Source organism: Aethalodelphis obliquidens, unplaced genomic scaffold (genome assembly GCF_003676395.1).
Source record: "Aethalodelphis obliquidens isolate GAN/ISIS:26980383/991018 unplaced genomic scaffold, ASM367639v1 scaffold31, whole genome shotgun sequence".
In the NCBI taxonomy this organism is placed as follows: Eukaryota; Metazoa; Chordata; class Mammalia; order Artiodactyla; family Delphinidae; genus Aethalodelphis; species Aethalodelphis obliquidens.
The window spans coordinates 10820957-10836949 of NW_020837975.1; the positions used below are offsets into that span (position 1 = coordinate 10820957).

The following is a 15993-nucleotide window of genomic DNA, read 5'->3' on the forward strand; positions in this document are numbered from 1 at the left end:
GTATTATCTTAAATTGCTCTGGGGTTTGTGAAGCATGGATATCATTTCCCACCTGCTGGTGGGATAACGCTCTGCCAATTTCCTTGAGTATTATTTCAACAGGACATTTAAAAAAACTAACCACATTATCAGAACGTTGATAACATTCAGAGGAAAATTTTGTTAGGTATAGTTTCTAAGAAGTTTGAGGTCTGTGTAGTGAGAGCTCTGCTGCATGGTGACATCTGGTACATAAGCTTAGTCATCTTTCTGAGCCTCTGTTCCCTCCTCTATAAAATACGATGGCAATGCTGGTCTTACAAAGCTGTAAAGGGCCTACCACAGGGTCCCACGTAGGTGGTATCTGTCAGATGTTAGTCCCACTCCTTCCTCCCTTACCCCTCTGAAGTCATATGTCTGAAAAGGACCTTCATATACTGTGTGCCCACAAACCTAGAAAGAGGATGCTCACCCACTACTGACTGTCAACTCCATGCTTCTATTGCAAGTTTTAGGGACCCTGAACCTCACCCATGGGACTCATCTATACTGTTAAAGAAAAAAGTTATTTGTGACACTTGTTGAAACAATAAGACTCTCATACTTTATTCAAGACTATCATGAGAGGTATAGGGCCTATGCAGTGAGGTTTTGCAATAGGGGTGAGAAATTGGGCTCAACTCCAAATACAACAAGGAAAAAGTGGGAATTTATAACTGAGGAACAGGATGGAGGAGTTTGGTGGATGCGAAAGTACTAAGAGGAAATAAGGGAGGTCTGGGAGGATTCTGGCTAAATGGATTTAGCAGGATTCTTGCTAAAATTAGATGGTGCAAAGAAGGACATGGAAGTCCAAAATTGGGGCTTAATAGGGAAGAGGATTCAGAAGAGCCTAAGTTTGGCCAAGGAGAGACTCTTTGTCAGTATTTTCTATAAGTGATACTATCAATATTATAGCTCTCTTGGTTGAGGTTACATCTGCCTCTGGTCAGAAGGCAGAACATATTGTTTCCCTGTTCTGAGGTAATGGAGATACAGGATGGGGGCTGAGAGGAGGTGGAGAGGGGTTGAAACCACGTTCAGTTAGAAAAGATGGCTTCCTATTTTGCATTTTTACTCCTGTATTTTTGTTTCAGATTTATAACTCCTGATGATGAGCAGTGGTTTAATGCACATCTTATTCGTGCAGTTGAAGAAAATGTTAGCCCAGATGTGGGATCATATATTCTTCCTGAACCATACTTCGTAGATTTTCTCTGTGAGATGCCTGAACCAACTGGAGATGAACCTGAAGACACTGTGTTTGAAGTGCCCAAAATCTATGAATTGGTATTTATTTTCAGCTTTTTGGATCACTTACCTAACCAGATATTTGCCATAACTTGTACGATAGTTATATGTTATGATTCGTGTCATCATACACCAAGTAAAATATTAATTTCAATGAAATTTAGCAGTAATCCCATTAAAGTCAGATATAAGACAAGTACGCGTACAATTATCACAGTTATTTAATATTGGTTTGAAAGTTCTAGGCAGTGCAACAAAAATGACAAAAAAGAAAATAGATGTAATTATCAGATAGGAAAAAACAAAAATATCCTTATTTGCAGATGATATGATTATCTCTTAATTTAATCCAAGAGAATTTAAAATCTGTTTCAACTACTAAGAGTTCAGTTAGATGACCAAGTATGATATAAATATGAAACTGCGTAACTATCGTCTATATCAGAGGTTGGCAAATCACAGCCAGTGGTCCGAATCCAGCCTACCGCTGGTTTTTTGTTAGATTCATGAGCTAAGAAGGGTTTTTATATTTTTTAATGGGTAGAAAGAATCAGAAGAATAATAATATTGTGTGACATGAAAATTATATGGAATGCAGATTTCATTGTTCAGAGTTAAAGTTGTATTGGAACACAACATGTTTTCTATGACTGCTTTTGCACTACAGTGGTGGAGTTGAATGACCACATGGACCACAAAGCCTAAAATATTTACTGTCTTGCCCTTTACAGAAGAAGGCTGCCATCTCTTGCCAAACAATCTCAAGACAGGAGATGCAACATAAAAGTATTTCATTCAACAGCAACAAATATGTAAAATATCTAGGAATAAACGCGATAAAACTTTCCTTGGTTAAATGGCAGCACATTGTTTTCCCTAAATTAACGTATAGGTTTAATGAAGCTTGAAACAAGACTCCAAAGAGATTTTTTAAAGAGGGTCACATAACGCAGTAGTTCTGAAGTGCATATAGGTCAAAGAATTAGATGGAGAGAAGCAATTTACAAAACAAATACGTGAATATTGACTTCAGAATAATTTGGCTACATAAACAATGTAAAAGTTCTGTCCATTTTTAAAGCTCCATAAGCAATATTAAGAAGCAAATAAAAACTGAGAAATATATTTGTTATTTTACAACCTTAATTACCACAGATAGGAGTTAGTGCTAGGGTTCTTTTTTAACTTTTTAAATTAGTTAATTTATTTATAACATTTTTATTGGAGTATAATTGCTTTACAATGTTGCATTAGTTTCTGCCGTAAAATAAGGCGAATCAGCTATATGTATACGTATATCCCTATATCCCTCCCTCTTGCGCCTCCTTCCCACCCTCCCTATTCCACCCCTCCAGGTAGTCACAAAGCACCAGCTGATCTCCCTGTGCTATGCAGCTGCTTCCCACTAGCTATCTATTTTACATTTGGTAGTGTGTATATGTCAATGCTACTCTCTCACTTTGTCTCAGCTTACACTTCCCCCTCCCCGTGTCCTCAAGTCCATTCTCTACATCTGCATCTTTATTCCTGTCCTGCCCCTAGGTTCATCAGAACCACTTTTTTTTTTTTTTTTAGATTCCATATATATGTGTTAGCATACTACTGTTTTTCTCTTTCTGATTTACTTCACTCTGTATGACAGACTCTAGGTCCATCCACCTCACTACAAATAACTCAGTTTCATTTCTTTTTATGGCTGAGTAATATTCCATTGTATATAAGTGCCACATCTTCTTTATCCATTCATCTGTCGATGGACACTTAGGTTGCTTTCATGTCCTGGCTATTGTAAACAGTGCTGCAATGAACATTGTGGTACATGACTCTTTTTGAATTATGGTTTTCTCAGGATATATGCCCAGTAGTGGGATTGCTGGGTCGTATGGTAGTTCTATTTTTAGTTTTTTAAGGAACTTCCATACTGTTCTCCATGGTGGCTGTATCAATTTATATTCCCACCAACAGTGCAAGAGGGTTCCCTTTTCTCCACACCCTCTCAAGCATTTATTGTTTGTAGATTTTTTGATGATGGCCATTCTGACTGGTGTGAGTTTTGATTTGCATTTCTCTAATGATTAGTGATGTTGAGCATCCTTTCATGTGTTTGTTGGCAATCTGTATATGTTCTTCGGAGAAATGTCTATTTAAGTCTTCTGCCCATTTTTGGATAGGATTGTTTGTTTTTTTGATATTGAGCTGCATGAGCTGCTTGTATATTTTGTAGATTAATCCTTTGTCAGTTGCTTCATTTGCAAATATTTTCTCCCATTCTGAGGGTTGTCTTTTCGTCTTGTTTATAGTTTCCTTTGCTGTGCGAAAGAGTTTCATTAGGTCCCATTTGTTTATTTTTGTTTTTATTTCCATTTCTCTAGGAGGTGGGTCAAAAAGAATCTTGCTGTGATTTATGTCATAGAGTGTTCTGCCTATGTTTTCCTCTAAGAGTTTTATAGTATCTGGCCTTACATTTAGGTCTTTAACCCATTTTGAGTTTATTTTTGTGTATGGTGGTAGGAAGTGTTCTAATTTCATTCTTTTACATGTAGCTGTCCAGTTTTCCCAAGTGCTGGGGTTATTGACGGAAGAGGTCAGGAATGACTTCATACTGGAAATCAACCAGTTAGGTTTCAGACCTCTGAAAATGGAAATAACTAAAAGTCGACTAATCCATGACAAATGTTTGGAAATCTGTTAGGTTTAAAAAAAATTTTTTTAGAATTACTTTTGAATGTCTTTAGAATTGCTGCTTTCCTAAATTTTGCATCTTAAATATTATTTTTTTCTCTCTCCCCCCCACCCATAGGTACCATCCTTTGAATTTCTGTCTGAAAAACTCCAGTTTTACCAGAGACAGTTCAATGATCTCATCAGAGGAACATCTCTTGATCTGGTGTTTTTTAAAGATGCAATGACTCATCTTGTTAAGGTTCTAAGTATTGACTGTTTACTGATATAAATAGATCATATAAAAGCTTCGTAAATTTCACAGATAAACTTTTTCAGAGAATAAATATATAGTATTGGGTAGTGTATAGAAGAGAGTCTATAGGTTGAGTCAGTTCACTGTCTCACAAAACAAAGGCTTAATCAGAAACCGCTTATTTGAATCCACCTACATGGAAGCAAATGTTTTTCAAGGGCAAACTGATGGGTTTTGTGTTCAGAGCTTTTGACTCGCTGAGTCAAAGAGTTTTACTTTCCTAGACAGTAACTTGGAGAACCCTATGAAAAAAATATTCCCTCCTCAAATTACATTTTGATGTGATGGGAATCCTGTTCCCCATGGAGGAAGAGTTGATGCTTAAAAAAATGTCAGTTTCATGATTGGCTTACAGATTATGGGCAAACTGATGGGGAAAGGGGAAAGGTGGGTATATAGGACTGATAAAAAATAGAAACCAACTAGAGGCAGCACCAGAAAAGGAGCATGGCTTGATCCAAGTCTGAAGGGCTGCAGAAAGGAGTTGTTTATTTGTATAATTTGTAGATCAAAAAAGGAGTTTCTCCAGCAAAGTAGGATAGGGAGGTTTCATGAAGAGGAGGCAGTTAACTCTGTGTTTATTACAGAATCATCTTCTACAAAACCAGTGAATTTCCAGGTGCTCTAGGATTGTTTCACATTCATCTATTCAGCAAGTATTATCGAGTACCCACTGTGGCTAGATCTTGGGGGCCTGGAACCCTGTTCTGGGGGCAAAACCACATAAGTGATTAACATATTGAAAATATAATAGAATTGATACATATCAAGGTGTCTGCCATCTGTAAAACTTGAATTAAAAAAAATTCTGTGTACTAGTGATAATGAATTTAGTGATCTGTCTAGACTTTCTTCCTAATCAGTGACATTAATGTAAAAGACAGCTTTTTAGCAATGTCTCCAATTGGCCTGCATAAGATTCGAGCCACAATTTGAGCCTTATCCTCCCTGAAGGTATCAACCATAGAAAAGCAACATAAGGCTAAAGGCTGTTTCCCTAAGTTTTTTTTCTGCAAATGTCTTCCTACCCCATTTTAAGTAGAATTTTGGTACTTTAAAAATTTTTTCATTGGCAGAGATATGATAGAGGTAGTATTTGTTGTAGAGCTAGGTGTCTACGTAAGTCAGTGTGTTAGACTGATGATAATAAGCAAACAATTCTAAACTGCTTTCTACAGATTGGGAAGAGCAGTTCCATTATCCATTGAGTCTGAAAATAATAAAATTACACACACACACACACACACACACACGGAAAATAGTTTTGAAATTGGAGATGGGAAGGCCAATTTGTTCTCTTTTTCATGATGTAAATATAGCTGGGCAAGGAAAGAACTGGAATTGAATAAGTCAATATGAAACCTTTTGCATTAAAGGAAAAAGTCTAATGTAGTCTAGAAGCATGTGGTCAAACCTTGGACCCATTTAGTGCAAGCAAATGTAAACAGTTATTTCTATTTTCAAACATATACTATTTTGTTTCAAAACAGATTTCACGAATAATCCGAACATCATGTGGAAATGCATTGCTGGTGGGTGTTGGTGGTTCGGGAAAACAAAGTCTTTCAAGATTGGCTTCTTTTATAGCTGGGTATCAAATATTCCAGATAACATTAACCAGGTAAGATAAAATGAAACGCCGGTATGTTTTCTTCTATGGTTAATTTCACTGGAGTAAAATGTTTACTTAAAAATTTACAACAATTCGGTTGTATTTCTTTTTCAAGTAAACTTTGTATTTGAGTGTAACATACATAAAGAAATGTACACAAATCATGGGTGTCAAAAAGTAAGTACACCTATGTAGTTAGCTCACAGATAAAGAAATAAAACATCACTAGCACCCGGAAGTACCCCTCAGGGTCCCGTCCCAGTCACTACCCTCCAAATGGGAACAATATTCTGATTTCTAAGCCCATTGATCGATTTTGCCCATTTTTTAGCTTTATATCAGTCAAATCATATGGGATTTACTCTTTTGTGTCCAGTTTCTGTTGCTTGCACTGTTTGTGAGATTCCTCCATGATGCTACATGTAGCAGTAGTTTGTTCATTTTTATTGCTGTGGAGCCTTCCATTTTACCACATATTACCACAATTTGTTTATCCGGTATACTGCTGATAAACATTTGTGGGGTTTTCTTTTTGCACATATAGCTGTTATGAATATTTTTGTACATATCTGAGGATACTCCTAGAGATAGAAGTCCTGGGTATAATGATGCAAGGGGGAGTGAGTGAGGAGACAAGACAGAGGAGGAAACCTGGAGTGGTTTCCAGAAACCCAGGAAGTAGAGAATTAGCCTGAAACTGTGGATTAAATTAAAGCATGAAAAGTGGTGACTAATGTTTCAAAACTTTCAGTGCATTGGATGGGGGCAGAAGCCACGTTGCATGAAGGAGGTGAAGAAGCAGAGATAATAAGTTTAGAAACTCCTCAAGAAGCTTAGCTATGAAAGAAAGAAGCGAGAGAGGTCAGGACCTAGAGAGGGGTGTGCTGTGACTGTGTCTGTATATTGCAAAAGCAATACCTAACAGTCAGTTTAATTTTTAAAAATGAGCAAAATGGCTTTGTGACTTAACTGACTGGTCAGTGAGAGGGTAACCCTAACAGCACCAGGCCACACCACCTCTGAGGAAGGATGTGGGCTGTGTTGCTCTCATAGGTGCAGCTACTTCTCAGCAAATTAACTTACCAGCTTCCCTTTTTAATGAATTCTCCCCCTTGGGAATTATCTGACAGGACGTACGGTCTCTTTTTGATGGCATTCCTTTTGCCGAGGTCTACAAGGTTTTTAACTAAAGTGCCACCCGGAAGGACTTCTAAGGCACTCCTAGTTTAAAACTAGGCTATTTATTCATTTAAATGTACGTATGCTACATCATCTCTAATGCCCACAAAAACCTTTACAAATAGGTAATTATCTTCATTTTGCAGATGAGGAAACAAGTTGACAAACGTGAAGGAACTTTTCTAAAGCTGCAGAGCAGGGATTTGAACCCTGGTCTTTCTGGTTTCAATGCCTGTAATCTTTCCACTAGACCCTATGGCTTACACAAAACTCCCTATTACCTACACTGTGAAGCCTCCTTCAAATAAGGGTGTCTTTATAATCCCTTTCATCGATCTACCCACACGGCTTTATATGCAACACTTAAGAAAATGTCTGCTTTATTTTTACACATCACGTGGCTTCTGGTAGCACATTCCTTTTGCAGGAAACAGAGTAAACAAAAAAACCCCAAAAGACCAAGATCTTCTCTTTTCATAATCCATAACCACATAATTGTAACACTTCTATTATTTATATCACATTGCATAATGCATCTTTTTCTGAAGTCTTTCTCTGAATCTAGCCATTTAGTAAGACATGCAAATGACCACTTTATGTAATTCATCATTAATTTTATTTGTAATTTATCTTGTTTTCTCACCAATCTAAGCTCACCCAAATTTCAGATTAGTTTTAAATATTATACATATATTCACTTGGGCAAAAAAATCTGTTACTGAGGACTGTCCGACTGTAGAGAATAAAAGTTCATTTCCCTGTTCCCAGTTATTGTTCCTGAGCCACTTCTGGTAAATTCCCCATTTCTCACTTCTCAAACTAAATAAAACCTATTTATGTAGAGTGGTAACATATAGCTATTTAGCTCTGTGTTTTCTAGCAGGCACTGTTACTTAGTATCTATTGAGCAGGTGCAGATTATGCTCTAATTATCATGGATTATATTGTGTTTTGAAATAAATTATGATTTTATATATATATATATTTTTTAATTTAAAACCTCCTGCCACTTCTCTTTTTAGGTCTTATAATGTGAGTAACCTAACAGAGGATTTAAAAGCTTTGTACAAAGTTGCTGGTGCTGATGGCAAAGGCATCACTTTTATCTTTACTGACAATGAAATAAAAGATGAGGCATTTCTAGAATATCTCAACAACCTGCTATCTTCAGGGGAGGTATGTCTCAAAAGCAGAGAAAGAGCTTGTATTTTAAAAATGTAAATCCGAATAGAAAAAGCAGCAGCCCTTCAGAAGTGAGGCCATTTAGCACACATTTTTCATTTTAGAAATGATTAATGTATAAGGTTCAATAGATTTTTTGAAGTTTCTCTGAAATTAATGCTGTTCATCTCCAGATATTTTATATGCCTTCTTCCATCTTAAATATGGTTCCTTATTTGTCTCTTCAGTCTTCAATTGGATCCTATAATTTATTTTAGGAGAAGCAAGGTTTATCTATCTATCTATCTAATAATCAGGAGTATAGAATGGTTGAAAGAGTTCCACTAACTGCAAGTAAGTAGATGTTTGTGTCACCACTGCTGACACCACTTATATCAGCACTTCTGTGACCACCCACATGCTGGTACTTCATTAGTAGTTTGCACAGGACTCAGCGTAGTTGGACTTATGGCTAACATTTATTACAGCCACACAGTAAGGATTCACAGCTGGATCAGTAAAGAAAAAGACACATTGGGGGAGTCTGGGGAAATCCATGTGCATACTTACTATGTTCTCACTAAAGGATCCATACGGAATGTGTTTTCTGTCCACATGAAGTGAAGTGCAGAAACACATGTGCTGTTTCTGTTTCGGGAAGCCCATATGAGACTCTGAATTCAAGGTCTTCTTGGGAGCTGGTTGTGTAGTCATTCTCTGCCTGGCCACAACTGCCAAAATTCCAGACTCCCAGAAGGAAAGTAGATGTTCACCATCTATCCCAATGTTTGTATAAATAGTCTAGGCACAGTGGAACAACCTTATCAATTAGTAATGGAGGAGACATTCCAAAAGCCCAGCTCCCAGATGCCAGGCAAGGGCCAGCCCTGCAAGCACACCCTTCTCAAGATCAGACCTGCCGTGTGAACTTTTCCTTTCACAGTGGTGTGTATTGATGCTTACTGGTGCACGATCTAGTTAACTACTTTGGAACCAGAGTTGAGACTGACTGTGAGTCAGAACAGAGGGCATCGCTGGACATTTAAAGAGATGATTGGAATGGTAGAGGAGATGGCTTTTTGGTAATAGCTATTTGAGCCAAAGGAAACATAATTTGCTCCTGATTGAGCTAATGAATAAAAAGTTGCACTCTTGTAATCTCTGGCAAACTAGGGATTTGATTGTGGAGATGCAGGAAAAAATATGAAAAGAGATGACATGTGAGGGGAGGGGAGGGGAAGGGCCAGACTTCGGCAGTGCATTGGCTGTTGGGAACTCTTAAAACACTGAACACTCTCTTGTCTATTCCTCAAAGATCTCCAGTTTGTTTGCACGGGATGAGATGGATGAAATCACCCAAGGGCTGATATCAGTGATGAAAAGGGAGCTACCTCGCCATCCTCCCACCTTTGATAATCTGTATGAATACTTCATTTCAAGATCAAGGAAGAACTTGCACGTTGTTCTCTGCTTTTCTCCAGTGAGTTTTTATTTTATTGATTTCTGTGTAGGAGGAGTTACTTCTTTGAATGTACTCGGTTCTTGGAATGTACTTTTGCTGATGAGATGATTTGTCAGAAATGAACACTTGTTACATTGAATTAAAATCAACTCTTTACTAACACCAATCTTCACTGACCAAAATCTCATGCCAAAGTGTGAAAATTTAAAATATTCATCTTATCAGTGATTATTGCCTAGCCTACAACTTTCATTACCTAGAGACAGAGATTATTTGATTTGTAAGAGGTTTGGTGATGTAGTCTTGTTCAGCTCTACCTCCAGTAAAGACATACCATCTAGAATGTCCCTGACGTAGGATTGAATGTCTCTGTCTCACTGTGCTGTCCAGTATAGTAACCATTAGCCATGTGTATCCATTTAAATTGTGCTCAGTTAAAATAAAGTAAAAATAAAAATCCAATTTCTCAAACCCACTAGCTGCATTTCAAGTGCTCAATAGCTACCTGTGGCTAGTGGCTACCATAATGGAAAGCACACATATAGAACATTTCCATCATCACAGAAAGTTCCACTGGGCAGCTCTGCTCTTGGGGGGAAGGGGAGGTATCTCACTAACTTATAGGGCAACTTGCTTAATTTTTAGATAGTCTGATAGCCAGAAAGGTCTTCTTTACAAACAGTGGAATTTTGTCTTTTCCCCTGTGATTCTTTTTTTTTTTCATTTATTTATTTATTTTTGGCTGCATTGGGTCTTCATTGCTACTGTGCCTGGGCTTTCTCTAGTTGTGGCAAACGGGGGCTATTCTTCGTTGCGGTGTGCAGGCTTCTCATTGTGGTGGCTTCTCTTTGTTGTGGAGTGTGGGCTCTAGGTGCCCGGGCTTCGGTAGTTGTGGCACGTGGGCTCAGTTTTTGTGGCTCGCGGGCTCTAGAGTGCAGGCTCAGTAGTTGTGGCGCATGGTCTTAGTTGCTTCGTGGCATGTGGATCTTCCCGGACCAGGGCTCGAACCCATGTCCCCTGCATTGGCAGGCGGATTCTTAACCAGGGAAGTCCCTTCCCTGTGATTCTATTTGCCCTATAAAATGAACCTGATCCCTCTCCCACATACAGCTCTTCAGATATTTGGAGAAAGTTTTTGCAGACTCCCTAAGTCGTTCCCTTTTTAGACCAAACACCTCCCGTTTCTTCTGCTGCTCTCATGTGCCCTAGTGTCCAGGCCTTTCATGGTCCTGGTCATCTCGCTGTAGAAGAGGTCTGGTTTGTCAGTTTCCTCTTAAAAGGTAGCTCCTAGAATCGAACAGATATAGTCTTAGGACGGGGAGAGTGTGGAAATATTACTTCCTTTCATCTGGACACTTCATTTACATATTAATGCAGCCCAAGAAGGTTCCTGAAAAAAAATTTGTGGTGTCATATGCTATTGGCTCAGAATATATAAACGTCCCTCTGGCTGACTTATAATCCTTTCGCGTTTCTAATGCTTTTTTACTTTTCTGTCGATAGGTTGGTGAGAAGTTCCGTGCCCGCTCTTTGAAATTTCCTGGCTTGATATCAGGCTGCACCATGGACTGGTTCAGTCGCTGGCCGAAGGAGGCTCTGGTTGCGGTGGCCTCCTATTTCATTTCAGGCTATAATATCGTCTGCTCTAGTGACACCAAAAGACAAGTTGTAGAAACAATGGGCCTCTTTCACGACATGGTTTCAGAGAGCTGTGAAAGTTACTTCCAAAGGTAAGTGACATTACATAAGCATGATAACTACAGAAACACAAAGTTCACTCCAAAGAGGAATTAAATGTAACATCCAGTAAGAGACTCGTCATAGTGATTGAGCGTGAAATCCCAGCTAAATCCCACTTAGATATTTTTCCTTGCTTTGATGTTCTAGTGATTATGTATAGAAACGATGATAAGTAAGCAAGATTTAAAAATTAACTAGTATCCATACTTAAGTATCTTTTTCCCTCCAGACCTCAAAGTAACAGACGCTTAAAATAAATCATTTTATTTCATTTGCTTAATTTAATTATTTTTGGAAATGACTTAAAATAATTCATTATAAACTGTTTAAAATTAGCTTCTTATTCAAGTGCATTATTTATTTTGATTAAAGAAATCCCCTCTTCTAAAGTTTCATTATTGCCTTATGCTAAGGGAACATTTAGATTTTGTATTTGCATCATTTAATCTTACCCATGTTTTCATGCCAAATAATTATGAAGCTAAATTTTAATTGACTGCAGAACAGTCCAGTCCCTAAAAGCAGAAATGGTGTTCATGATGTGAAAGCTGGTGTTGGCAGTTCAAGAATATAGCATTTTTTCCCAAAGTGTGATAGTCACTGTGTACTATTGCTCTGAATAAAGATGGGCCACCCTGGGTCTCTAGAACTAAGGCTTCTTCCTTAGGGTTAATGCACAGGCTTTAGGGAGTGCAGAACCTCCCAGAAAGACTAGGCCTATTTTTCTGCATAGAGAGTCTGGGTAACACTTTAATTGATTTTCCAGGGGGGCAGGGGTTCCTATCTCACAAGTTTGTTTATCCTGTATCGTTTTCTTTATTTAAATCCATACTTGGACCATCCTCTTAAATAATTCTAGATCATCTCCCAGATTCTCTTGGTAAATCCGTGTGTATTAATCCTCTCCATTGGGAAGATTTTCTTTCTACTTAACTTGAACTCCACCCCTACTACCATCAACTGTGGAGCTACAAAAACCTACATCTTTATTTTTTTTAATTTCAGTGTATTTTCCAAAGTTTTCATATCCTCTTAGGTTGTAGAAGTTTATTCTGAAAGCAATATTTATATAATGCTTTAAAAATAGTCATATGTATGCCAAAGTCCTTAAAAATTTTTTTAATGTTAAAAATCTTCAGAACTCCAAAAGTGAAATTTTAATATAGAATAAATTTAATTTAATATAAAAATATAATTTTATAGTATGTGAAGATCTCTTCTTTGACTTGAGTTTCTCCTGTATAAAATTATTCCTTTTATTTATTTCTATTGTTAAATGTAATTATTATACTAAAGCCCATAGTGAGTTGAATGTTTGAATCGAGTGTGCCTGATTTCAAGGACTATCCAGCGATTTAGGGGAGAGATTGGTTTTCACCTTTGTAAGCCTGGGTTACTAGCAGAGAAGAGGTGTGTAGCAAATACCAGGTGAATGAAAACGGATCTCAGCACAAGTTCATTTCAACCACTTATCCCTACTATTTGTACAGAATTTTAAAGTTTACAAAGTGTGTTTATGTTTACATAAGCTGTTTTATTTTTGGATTTTCACAAAATTCTGGGAGGTGTAGGGCAGTGATTCTTTTCTGAGTTTTCCAGATGAGGAAACAGAAGCCCAGAATGGGCATAGGGTCAAGTCAAAACATCAGTTAGAGATTTAGTGTTCTTTCCGCCTCACCTCTAGGTTTCCATTCACAATTCCTGCCTTCTTGCTAGTGAGTCACTCTCCAGAATTACACTGATTTCACAGTGAGAAGAGCGTCTCTGTTGACATTTTAGGAGAGTATGTCAAAATGATAGAGGTGAAGATCTTTTTTCTTTTCTGCTTTCAGTTACCGCCGAAGAGCACACGTGACTCCCAAGTCTTACCTCTCATTTATAAATGGTTATAAAAACATTTATGCTGAAAAGGTGAAATATATTAATGAACAAGCTGAGCGTATGAATATTGGTAAGTGGAACAGAATCTTATCTTTTAGGGCTTGTCTGATAGGGATGCCACTATTTTGTTTGGTGGGTATTGTTGTATTTGAAAACAAAATATTGATTTTCTTGTTAGTAATAGATTATTTTGAGGGATACCCTTATGGGTCTTTTGACCTTTCAAGAAACTCTGGGCAGAAAAAAATCTAAACAGAGGTGGGCTGTTTTTTTTGTTTTGTTTTGTTTTTTTTAATGGATGTTAACTAAATTTATTGAGGTGATCATTTTGCAATACATACATATATCAAATCATTATGATGTCCACCTTAAACTAATATAATGTTACATGATAATTAAAAAAAGAATCTATATTCAGCCATAAAAAAGAACGAAATAATGCCTTTTGCAGCAACATGGATGGACCTAGAGACTATTATACAAAGTGAAGCAAGTCAGACAGAGAAAGAAAAATATCATATAATATCACTTACATGTGGAATCTAAAAAATGATACAAATGAACCTATTTACAAAACAGAAACAGACTCACAGATTTAGAAAACAAACCTACCGTCACCAAAGGGGAAAGAGATGGAGGGGAGGGATAAATTAGGGGGTTGGGATTAACATGTACACACTACTAGATATAAAATAATCAACAAGGACCTACTGTATATAGCACAGGGAACTCTACTCAGTACTCTGTAATAATCTTTATGGGAAAAGAATCTGCAAAAGAAGAGGTATATGTATATGTATAACTAAATCACTTTGCTGTACTACTGCAACTAGCACAACACTGTAAATCAACTATACTCCAATATAAAATAAAAATTTTAAAAAAAAGAATCTGTTCTGTTCGTATATACCATGTATGTGACCACTGTGTGCACACATATACAGATGACACTGACTGTAAAGTAGTAAAACTAATTTCACCAGCTATAAGGGAAGACAGTTCTCTATATTATAGTTAACACATTTTATTTATAGCTGCTGTGATAGAGGTGGGCTGTTTTTCTTCCAGAACCATTTTATTCAACTCCTTCAACTTTGGGTCCACCCTGTTGGTCAGCGAGTCACCACAGTCGCTGAGTTGCTGCTTGCAGATGGGGAAAAGCCAGCCCTTGGGAACACCACAATTTCAGTTTTTGGTTTCATTACAATTTCCCTCAATTTGTGTAAACTTTGCCATGTTAATGCTTCTCAAATTTCTAACAAAGAAAAAGACAAAACAGAAACAAAAATGAACAAATAAAAACAAAAAGAGAGTTTACGTGAGCAATGATTTTATGAGTGTCTAGTGTATGTAGCATAAGCAGGAAAAGTGTAAATGGGGACCGATTTTATGTCCAGAAAGCATTTGGCCCAAATAATCCAAAACACCTTAGTGCTGTCTTGTCACGTCTACACAGAACGTGGTCACAAAGCATAAAGGTCTGTGAAGGTATGGTGACGATAAGAACCCTATGAGAGGAACTTTCTTCTGTTGTCTTTCTAATGGCTCACCTTCTTGAAGCTTGTCTATATGATGCTCTAGACTCAGGGGTGTGCTGAAGCTACTTGCACTGGCTCATGAGAACTGATGGCTAAATTAGGAATTTCATGATCTGGTTGCTAACACAGCCTTTATTAAAAATTAATTAACTTACAATTAAATTAATTATGTTAAAAGTGAGGGCAATAAATACTCAAAACTCATTACTTCTTAGCTATTTTTACTTTAATTTACTCTTATTAATGTTCTTGAGGAACATTATTATTTCTGTTCTATCTGTGTGGTAGAAATATTATATAATGGTGTGTTACTGAGAACCTCTTGGTAGCTTGAAATCAGACATGGTGGGAGTATTTACGCCACAGAAACTGGAAACCATACAAATGAGTGCCCTCACCCCAGACCCTGATGCTAAATGCTTACCAACACCACTCCATCTAGAGCCCAGTCGGAATGTGAGAAATTTAGTTAACCAGTTATTTTTCACTGGAGCACTGAGATTCTCAGAGCCAGTTGCAGAAGTTTTAGCGGTTATTTTCATTTTTATAGCAGAGAACCACAAAAAAAACATTAATATATTATCTGTCTCATTTGCCATGTCAGCTGCAATATGATTCAAAGGCAAAAAAAATGATAGTTACAAAGCCAAGGAAAGCATAAGTTTGTCAAAGAAGTTCCCTGGCTAAATTCAGCTTACTCATTATAGCAATGTGACTTTCCCTTAAATGTAACTAGATGATATTCTTCAGTCAGAGCTATTTTCTTCATTTCCTGATGAAACTCGCAGAAAATTGGTCAGTATTGTTGCTCCTAAAATATGTATATTTTTAAAGCATTTTGTCCATAATTATTTTGTGTTTGTTATAGTACAAATTATGGTGCCTTATAAGTAGTAAATACTGAATAAATGTTTGATGAGGGGATAGTCATATACTCAGTGTGTATGTGTGTATTTGTAAAGGTCTTGATAAGCTGATGGAGGCAAGTGAATCTGTTGCAAAACTCTCTGAAGATCTTGCAGTCAAGGAGAAGGAGTTGGCAGTGGCATCTGTAAAAGCAGATGAAGTGAGTTGGCATTTATTTTATCACTACTGTGAGGAGTATTTTTCCATATTAAAAAAAGCATTGTTTAAAAACGTTATTAAAAAGTAAACAGGGTATAAGCCTACAGAC

The 15993-nt window shown here is 37.2% G+C and overlaps 1 protein-coding gene across 1 annotated transcript in view; it reads left to right on the forward strand.

Moving 5' to 3' along the window:
- DNAH8 (dynein axonemal heavy chain 8) overlaps window positions 1–15993 on the forward strand; it is a 330122-nt gene that overhangs the window by 190391 nt on the left and 123738 nt on the right. Inside the window, exons 60-67 of the mRNA XM_027127141.1 lie at window positions 1116–1308; window positions 4070–4192; window positions 5737–5867; window positions 8060–8213; window positions 9514–9678; window positions 11164–11390; window positions 13233–13351; window positions 15782–15885. Of these exons, the coding sequence (XP_026982942.1) occupies window positions 1116–1308; window positions 4070–4192; window positions 5737–5867; window positions 8060–8213; window positions 9514–9678; window positions 11164–11390; window positions 13233–13351; window positions 15782–15885 (1216 nt within the window). The remainder of the gene's footprint in view (window positions 1–1115; window positions 1309–4069; window positions 4193–5736; window positions 5868–8059; window positions 8214–9513; window positions 9679–11163; window positions 11391–13232; window positions 13352–15781; window positions 15886–15993) is intronic.